The sequence below is a fragment of the Acipenser ruthenus genome, chromosome 41 (assembly GCF_902713425.1).
Source record: "Acipenser ruthenus chromosome 41, fAciRut3.2 maternal haplotype, whole genome shotgun sequence".
In the NCBI taxonomy this organism is placed as follows: Eukaryota; Metazoa; Chordata; class Actinopteri; order Acipenseriformes; family Acipenseridae; genus Acipenser; species Acipenser ruthenus.
This window is the reverse complement of record NC_081229.1, coordinates 9,251,367-9,261,374: the sequence shown is the minus strand read 5'-3', so window position 1 is coordinate 9,261,374 and position 10,008 is coordinate 9,251,367. Positions and strand designations below refer to the sequence as shown.

At 42.9% G+C, this 10,008-nt stretch overlaps 2 protein-coding genes across 7 annotated transcripts in view; one reads left to right on the top strand and one right to left on the bottom strand.

The window, feature by feature from the left end:
* The window catches only part of LOC131708993 (zinc finger protein 79-like), a 181,304-nt gene that overhangs the window by 102,637 nt on the left and 68,659 nt on the right, over positions 1 to 10,008 (top strand). The window lies entirely within an intron of this gene.
* Positions 918 to 10,008, bottom strand: part of LOC131708975 (zinc finger protein 271-like) — a 51,275-nt gene continuing 42,184 nt past the window's right edge. For 2 of the 5 annotated variants that reach the window (XM_059010508.1, XM_059010506.1), the window contains exons 2-3: positions 3,920 to 4,427; positions 918 to 2,587 (exon numbers count right to left, since the gene is read on the bottom strand). In XM_059010508.1, the coding sequence (XP_058866491.1) occupies positions 1,122 to 2,587; positions 3,920 to 4,397 (1,944 nt within the window). In that variant the 5' untranslated portion in view covers positions 4,398 to 4,427 and the 3' untranslated portion in view covers positions 918 to 1,121. Of the gene's footprint in view, positions 2,588 to 3,919; positions 4,428 to 9,838; positions 10,006 to 10,008 lie in introns of those variants that run through there. The other 3 variants (XM_059010510.1, XM_059010507.1, XM_059010509.1) reach the window with 2 other exon arrangements.

The following is a 10,008-nucleotide window of genomic DNA, read 5'->3' as shown; positions in this document are numbered from 1 at the left end:
GTATGTAAAAAATAATGTGATATCTTGTAACAATTGTAAGTCGCCCTGGATAAGGGCGTCTGCTAATAAATAAATAATAAGACTTGTGTTTGTGTGAATTACTATTTCATCAACATAGTAGGCTCTCTGTATTTCTTTTTTGTTGTTTTATGAATGAGTATGAAATCGCCTTGGTGCCTTTCTGCCCCCTAGAACTGCCTTGGTGCCCCTGAAATGTTCACACCCAACAAAGGCAGCATTGCCTTGCCCTTCATGACCCAACATTATGCCCTTCCTCTGCCGCTCCGAGCCACTGTGCTGCACCTCGGGGTCATAAGGAGCTCCAGCGGGGAACTGAACTAACCTGCAATTAATGCCAATGTACACAAATTATATACAAATGACATGGGCAGCAGTGTGGAGTAGTGGTTAGGGCTCTGGACTCCTGACTGGAGGGTCGTGGGTTCAATCCCAGGTGGGGGAAACTGCTGCTGTACCCTTGAGCAAGGTACTTTACCTAGATTGCTCCTAATTGTATGTAAAAATAATGTGATATCTTGTAACAATTGTAAGTCAGCCTGGATAAGGGCATCTGCTAATAAATAATAATAATAATAATAATAATAATAATAATAATGATGCTAAACAGTATCGTGTATCCCACAATGCTACACTAATCACCCGCCCGCATCAATCATGGCAGAGCTCACGGAGGAGCAGCGATGCACATCTCCAATAGAGGTAGAGCCAGACAGCTCATTGCAAACTGGGTATGAATGAACATATATTGTAACAGTTTTTCAGGATTGCATGTTCTTAATTTACATTAATGTAAAAATGGGGTTCTGTGTGTCCTTTGCTACGATTTACCGTTTTCAGAGTTTGGGTGCTTAATGTGTTTTTATGCAGTCATACACCTTTACAGAATCAAATAATGGATTAATTAATATAATATTTATATAATATATTTCATATATAAATATTCATATAATATTTATTATTATTTTTTAACAATAAGACAAATGTTTGACAGGAGCGAGTATGAAGCCAATTGGTTCATTGAATTTAATGAAGTGCAGCTCTATCGAGTGCTTAATTTCAATTGAGTTCGGCACGCCTCTGGAGCATTGTCTGGAACTGGCCTAAAGTTTCTCTGCTCTGTGAATTCGCTGGTGTGAAACAAGTTTGCTTGACCACCTGAAACTCTTCCCACAGTCAGAGCAGCGATACGGTTTCTCTCCTGTGTGAATTCGCTGGTGTGAAACAAGGCTGTCTGACCGACTGAAACTCTTCCCACAGTCGGAGCAGCGATACGGTTTCTCTCCTGTGTGAGTTCGCCGGTGGACAACAAGTTTGTTTGACTGACTGAAACTCTTCCCACAATCAGAGCAGCAATACAGTTTCTCTCCTCTGTGAATTCGCTGGTGTGAAACAAGGCTGTCTGACCGACTAAAACTCTTCCCACAGTCAGAGCAGCGATACGGTTTCTTTCCTCTGTGAATTTGCTGGTGTGAAACAAGGCTGTCTGACCGACTAAAACTCTTCCCACAGTCAGAGCAGAAATACGGTTTCTCTCCTGTGTGAGTTCGCCGGTGGACAACAAGGTTGTTTGACTGACTGAAACTCTTCCCACAGTCAGAGCAGCGATACGGTTTCTCTCCTGTGTGAATTCGCTGGTGTAAAACAAGGTTGTTTGACTGACTGAAACTCTTTCCACAGTCAGAGCAGGAATACGGTTTCTCTCCTGTGTGAATTCTCTGGTGTGAAACAAGGCTGTCTGACCGACTAAAACTCTTCCCACAGTCAGAGCAGCGATACGGTTTCTTTCCTCTGTGAATTTGCTGGTGTGAAACAAGGCTGTCTGACCGACTAAAACTCTTCCCACAGTCAGAGCAGAAATACGGTTTCTCTCCTGTGTGAGTTCGCCGGTGGACAACAAGTTTGTTTGACTGACTGAAACTCTTCCCACAGTCAGAGCAGCGATACGGTTTCTCTCCTGTGTGAATTCTCTGGTGTAAAACAAGGTTGTTTGACTGACTGAAACTCTTCCCACAGTCAGAGCAGCGATACGGTTTCTCTCCTCTGTGAGTTCTCTGGTGTGAAACAAGGCTGTCTGACTGACTGAAACTCTTCCCACAGTCAGAGCAGCGATACAGTTTCTCTCTTGTGTGAGTTCGCCGGTGGACAACAAGGTTGTTTGACTGACTGAAACTCTTCCCACAGTCACAGCAGCGATACGGTTTCTCTCCTGTGTGAATTCTCTGGTGTGAAACAAGGTTGTTTGACTGACTGAAACTCTTCCCACAGTCAGAGCAGCGATACGGTTTCTCTCCTCTGTGAGTTCTCTGGTGTGAAACAAGGTTGCTTGACTGTCTGAAACTCTTCCCACAGTCAGAGCAGCGATACGGTTTCTCTCCTGTGTGAATTCTCTGGTGTAAAACAAGGCTGTCTGACCGACTGAAACTCTTCTCACACCAAGTGCAGCGATATGGTTTCTTTTCTGCATCAGTTTGCTGGTGTGTTTTAAAATGCTCTAACTGGGTGAAATCTTTCCCACAGTCAGGATGTTCTCCACCGCCCGCCCTCGCTTTAGCTGCTGGACTGGAACCTGGAAAATATGAACAGGAAAGAAAGTAAGAGGGGCTGCTTGTAGGCTTAGGGTTTGTGGGTACATGATCAAACTGAAGTGTTATTCTTGGTCTGTGACCGGGTAAACATGACAACATTTTTAAAAATTAAATTAAAAAAACATTTAGTTTCTTTGTCTTGCTGGGCCACCGCACTTCAGTACAGCTGGTTAACGCACATCATTGGACAGGGAAGGGACTGGATTCCACTGCCTGCTTGCTGTCTTTTTTTTCGTGTGACATCACTGAGACGGGCATTTCATTTTTAAAGGCCGGAGACATTTTCAGCAGCAGGCAGAAACAAAACATGACACAAGAACTTGTTTACAGCCAAGAAAACGATGGGAACACTAAATCCGAGATATCTGACATCGTTATATTAGAACATTTATTCTGCCTCACGTTTTAAAATATATGTTTTTACAACGTTTAATCGGATATTTTTTTTTCCTTATTACGGATAATAATGGAATGAAGAATGATTAGTTTGTTTATAAATATTTATTTTGAGAATATAAAAATCGAGAGTAGTGTCCATTATTGCTAATAAAGACCCTGTGAATAAGCGTGTATGATGTCATTGCAATCTCTCAGGTGAAACAACGTCTTGTAATTTGACCAAACATCAATATTTTTCAACATCACTTTCAGGAAGTATTGCAAGGTCCCTCAGGTCATCGAATAACATGTTTTTATACATGTAACTAAGCAGCATACATAATAAAATTACTTAACGTTAAAATACTTCATAGTTTTTTTTACAGAAAGAGACTTAACTACAGCCAAAAAAACGGGTCCTGGGTCCATGCTTGGTCCTTAAAGGGTTAAAGCATGTGAATTTCAGCTGTGAGGCTTAGACCACTTTAAAAAAGCAAGGTTAAACTGGAAGCCTTTACTTTGTGTGTAAAAGCAGAGTCAGTAAAGACTGATGCTGGTGAAACCGAGCCCTGGGATCAAAATCTGCCTTCAAAGACCTCCTGTAATGTTTCAGGTCTATTTCCTCCAACACACGCTACAGTTATATCAATTATATATTTTTCAATAGCATTACACTGAACATTTATAATAATCTATACAGTACTATAGTGTTTCTCCCCCTTGGTATAATCCCCCCCCCCTCCCAGAGCAATGGCAACATTCTATCTGTATCTGAAGTTCACCAGTAGAGAGTCCTATCTTGAACTGTTTGGAGTGGTACAGCAAAAACAAATAGCTAGTAATGTAACCTACATGCTCCCTCCCTCTCTCTCAACCACACTGTGGATATCACGCAATCTAGAATGACAATGTCACAGCTACTGGGAGTCACTCACCTGCTAGACTGCATTCTGAATGGGAGCGCCCGTCTTCCTTTCCACCTCCTTGCATGCTGTTGGGAGAGCCTTCCTCTCCAGCGCCTTGCTCTCTCACACAGATTCTCTCCAGCACCACGCTACACTCCCGCAGGTGTACAGGCTCCACGTCAGGGATGTTTGGTTTGAAGTCCTCAGATTCTTCCTTCACTGGTTCCATGTGCTCAAACTCTACTTCAGGGGGCTCCTGTTTAATACGGACAGTTTCCAGCACCTCTTCTTGTTTCACAGGAAGGGGTTCTTCTGTCTGGGGGATCTCCAATTCATTGTGCTCAGCTTTAATCTCAGAGACCTCTGGCTGACTGCTGTCACATTGCATCTCACAAAGCTCCTGTTTAATGGGGAGGGAAGCCAGCTCAGAGAACTCCACTCTGGGGACAGGTTCAAGTTCAGGGAACTCCTCTTTAATCTGGACAGATTCCATCTTCACACTGTCCATGGCAGCACACGGGATTCTGTTTAGTAGCTGCTGGAAAAAACAAGGAATTATTTATTTAATACAGTGCTACTAATGCCATTCAAGGGGCCGGCAAAATCTGGCCTGAATAGCAGGGGTGGCTTTACTATTGAAGGGACACAGAATTTTTTGTAATAACTTTAATACCAAAGGATTTTACTCGGTTACACAATGTAGCCATTCCACACAGTGTGCATTCCATGTAGTATTTTTATTTATTTATTTTTTTAAACTGCGTCGTCAATATTAAAGAATCTTAAATATAGTTTTTTTTTTTGATAATTCAGGAACGATGAATTAAACTGGGTAGATATTGAACTGCAAAAAATAACGTATTTTTAAGGAAAAGGTGTTTCAATGGGGTATGCTGTTTACTAATTTTTTTTCGTCGCTGTCAGAGTCAAAGATTTTGTGTCGTTCACTTGGTTGGTGCTGCCGTTGGTGAAGGAAGATTGTAAATCTTCACAGAGACAGATTTGTTAAAAGTGCCTACAAACCACGAGAGATTTAAAACGAGACATTTTGTTTGAAAGTGGTCTGGTTAATAGGAGTCAAATATGGGTCAAAGGTTAAGTATAGTCTTCTAGACAAATATGCCATTTTGACGTCACTACTGCAGTATTATGCCTTTTTTTTGAATGGCTCAGGATGCAAACATAGCCTTCACCCGTATATATACACACACATACATACACACACACACACACACACACACACACACACACAACGGTAAATGTGCAAAGCTGGAGAATGTGCAAAGATACAGACATTGCCAGTTAATATACAGAGTCTCAAGTGATTATGGAGAATGTGATTATTTTTTTTTTTAAGTAGTCGCCAATTATTTTTTAGGCATTTTTAACATTGTGATCAGAGAGAGAGAGAGAGAGGAGAGAGAGAGGAGAGAGAGAGAGAGAGATCTGCTTTCCACAACCTTATCATTAAAATATAATGTGGTATTACACTGTACTGATAGAACAAACTATGGGTGATTACTTTATATGAATGATCATGTTATGCACGAATGTAAGAATTGGCTTTCTGTGGTGGTGTACTTTTTAGCATATATCTAATCTTTTACAAGACATATTTTAATATCAAATATATGTCTTCCACACTATTACAGTTTTGTTAGAGGATACATTAGTTTATCTCTAATGTAATCACAGTTTTACATATACACTGCCCCTGTTTTCATTTACGTCGCAAATTCTGGGCCGCTTTGCTTTTCAGATAACGTCCCAAATTCTGGGCCAATATGGTTTGCAGATAAAGTCCCAAATTCTAGGCCGCTGTGATAACATCCCAATTTCTGGGCTGCTCTGGTTTTTAGATAACGTCCCGAATTCTGCATTTTCGAACTCAGTTTTTGAGATATTCTGCTTAGCTGACAGCAGAGTTTCTAAGTCATGCATGCACAGTTTACCGTAAACTGGATCGTGAATTCATTTGAGAGTAACCCTTAGTACATGAATCAAAGTTAATGTATTTTTTACTCTCCCAGAAAACATTTAGGAACATGGTATACCAAAAAAAAAGGTCATCTCATTTGCTTATGTAATGTCCATCAATATATAGTGAGGCATAGGGGTTTATCAGAACTTCTGGGTTTAAGAGACCAGTGCCCTTCAACAACTTCAAATAAATCCTATTGTATTGTATTAGTCAACATTTCCCTTATCTATTCCTGATAGTTTATACTGTAGGTCAGGGGTTTGCAACCTTTTTTTTGAAACTGTACCCCTTCTATCTGGAGGTTTCAGCTCGAGTACCCCTTTACAATTTTCACTCAACTGAACGGTACCTCAGTTATAATAAAATGGAGAATAATCTGATGACCCCCCCCTGTTTATTTAATAAATTTGGGTGACAAACTGCTGGTTTAGGACAGAATAACAAACAGTAGGCTTAATTCTTAAAACTTTTAACTACAAGTATTTGGATGCACAAAATTAAAAAGACAAGTATTGGGTTAGGAGCACACCTATTTTTTGTAACTTTGACGGCCTTTTTAAAATTTTGACATCCTCTTGTAAAAGTGTGAAGGCCTTTTGATACCCAGCATACACTGCAATACCCAGCAAAGTTATACACTGATATTCTGATAGCACAGCAATTCAAATGAAGTTTGTAATTGGTTGTGTTCCTCAAATACACAATAAAAAGTGATATTTATAGGGTATACAGTTATACAGCGATACAGTGGTTTCAGACATCTAAGAACAGGTACTGCGAGCATCTGGATTCATACCCAGAGGTACTCTGTAGCCTCCTGGGACATTCACAGCTTGTTTGACACCCTCTTGTAGTTGCCCATTTCTGCATATAAAGCAAAAGCAGTGTGCGTGCAGGGGTTGCATGGTGGTGTGTGCGTGCAGGGGTTGCATGGTGGTGTGTGCGTGCAGGGGTTGCATGGTGGTGTGTGCGTGCAGGGGTTGCATGGTGGTGTGCATGTAGGGGTTGCACGGTGGTGTGTGCGTGCAGGGGTTGCACGGTGGTGTGTGCGTGCAGGGGTTGCACGGTGGTGTGTGCGTGCAGGGGTTGCACGGTGGTGTGTGCGTGCAGGGGTTGCACGGTGGTGTGTGCGTGCAGGGGTTGCACGGTGGTGTGTGCGTGCAGGGGTTGCACGGTGGTGTGTGCGTGCAGGGGTTGCACGGTGGTGTGTGCGTGCAGGGGTTGCACGGTGGTGTGTGCGTGCAGGGGTTGCACGGTGGTGTGTGCGTGCAGGGGTTGCACGGTGGTGTGTGCGTGCAGGGGTTGCACGGTGGTGTGTGCGTGCAGGGGTTGCACGGTGGTGTGTGCGTGCAGGGGTTGCACGGTGGTGTGTGCGTGCAGGGGTTGCACGGTGGTGTGTGCGTGCAGGGGTTGCACGGTGGTGTGTGCGTGCAGGGGTTGCACGGTGGTGTGTGCGTGCAGGGGTTGCACGGTGGTGTGTGCGTGCAGGGGTTGCACGGTGGTGTGTGCGTGTAGGGGTTGCATGGTGGGTGTGTGCATGTAGGGGTGTGCGTGTAGGGGTTGCATGGTGGGTGTGTGCGTGTAGGGGTTGCATGGTGGTGTGTGCGTGTAGGGGTTGCATGGTGGGTGTGTGCATGTAGGGGTGTGCGTGTAGGGGTTGCATGGTGGGTGTGTGCGTGTAGGGGTTGCATGGTGGTGTGTGCGTGTAGGGGTTTCATGGTGGGTGTGTGCATGTAGGGGTGTGCGTGTAGGGGTTGCATGGTGGTGTGTGCGTGTAGGGGTTGCATGGTGGGTGTGTGCATGTAGGGGTGTGCGTGTAGGGGTTGCATGGTGGGTGTGTGCGTGCAGGGGTTGCATGGTGGTGTGTGCGTGCAGGGGTTGCATGGTGGTGTGTGCGTGCAGGGGTTGCATGGTGGTGTGTGCGTGCAGGGGTTGCATGGTGGTGTGTGCGTGCAGGGGTTGAATGGTGGTGTGTGCGTGCAGGGGTTGAATGGTGGTGTGTGCGTGCAGGGGTTGCATGGTGGTGCCTGCGTGCAGGGGTTGCATGGTGGGTGTATGCGTGCAGGGGTTGCATGGTGGTGTGTGCGTGCAGGGGTTGCATGGTGGTGTGTGCGTGCAGGGGTTGCATGGTGGGTGTATGCATGCAGGGGTTGCATGGTGGGTGTGTGTGTGCAGGGGTTGCATGGTGGTGTGTGCGTGCAGGGGTTGCATGGTGGGTGTATGCATGCAGGGGTTGCATGGTGGGTGTGTGTGTGCAGGGGTTGCATGGTGGTGTGTGCGTGCCAGGGTTGCATGGTGGTACACGTGTGTGGAGGGGAATTGGAGTTCAGGTTTTGCGCACAAGAGGGGCGGGGAAAAGACTGGGAAGGGTAGGGTAAAATAAAAATTACTACAATCATTTATTTTCACTTTCGACTCCCAGTCTCCTGTCCCTCACTTTATGATTTTATTTTGTGATTATTTAATTATTGTCAAAATAAACGGCCTTCATCTACTCACAGTTGCAGTCTCATTTCTGTCCAAAAAGAACCTGAAACACTTCAATATATTGATGGACGTTACATAAGAAAACGAGATGTCCTTTTTTCGGAATACCATGTTCCTTCCCAAAAATGTGTTTTAATATTAGTCTTTAATAAAGGAAAAGGACTGCTTTAATTAATTTTCATTTATCTGTTTCAGTGCAATGTAGTTTCTTCATGTAATAAGAAATACGTTTTTTTAACATTTATATTTTATTTGTTTTTTCATAAAAAAAAAAAAAAAAGATTTCTGGGGAGAGTAAAAAACACATTAACTTTGATTCATGTACTAAGGGTTACTCTCAAATGAATTAACGGTCCAGTTTACGGTAAACTGTGCATGCATGCCTTAGAAACTCGCTGTCAGCTGAGTCCCCAAAACTGGGCTGAATTCGGAAATGCACAGCGGCCCAGAATTTAGGACATTATCTAAAAACCAAAGCGGCCCAGAATTTGCGATGTAAATGTAAACAGGGGCAGTGTATATGTAAAACTGTGATTACATTAGAGATAAACTAATGTATCCTCTAACAAAACTGCAATAGAGTATACATTTTATATTAAAATATATCGCAAAAACGATTATAGATATATGCTACTTGAAAGAAAAAAGTACACCACCACAGAAAGCCAATTCTTACATTCGTGCATAACATGATAATTCATATAAAGTAATCACCCATAGTTTGTTTTATCCCAGAAACCGGGCCTGCGTCATACCTAGTCGGAGGAAAACGCAGCTCTCGGGCAGCTTACAGGCGCCCGGCCAGACTACAGGGGTCGCTGGTGTGCGGTGAGCCGAGGACACCCTGGCCGACTATAATCAAATACAGATTGCATTCCTGACAATATTTCTAAAGCTATAATCACAAACACAGACTGCATTCCTGACAATATTTCTAAAGCTATAATCACAAACACAGACTGCATTCCTGACAATATTTCTAAAGCTATAATCACAAACACAGACTGCATTCCTGACAATATTTCTAAAGCTATAATCACAAACACAGACTGCATTCCTGACAATATTTCTAAAGCTATAATCACAAACACAGATTGCATTCCTGACAATATTTCTAAAGCTATAATCACAAACACAGATTGCATTCCTGACAATATTTCTAAAGCTATAATCACAAACACAGATTGCATTCCTGACAATATTTCTAAAGCTATAATCACAAACACAGATTGCATTCCTGACAATATTTCTAAAGCTATAATCATTTCCATTTTGATTCATGATAAGAAATAACTCTTAAAAACAACACATCACAGCCACACTACTATGAACTGCTTGGAGCTTTACTCACTGGGATTTATGTGCTAACTTTAATGACAAGCTTCACGCATGCACTGTGGTTTAAAAGCAAAAACCACACACACACACAGTCTCGGACACAAATATGTTAGCAATAATATTAAACAGAACAACATGGTCACCTGATTTTGTATTGATTTCCGCGGTACGCGTTTAGTTTGTTACATTTTAAATTGAACTCGGTCTTGTTGATGTCGCCATGCCTTCTTGCGTGTTTACTGAACAAAGTCTGGATCTGCCTCACCCGGGCGTCGCAAACAATTCAACTTCAGTTTAAATAATAATAAATGTA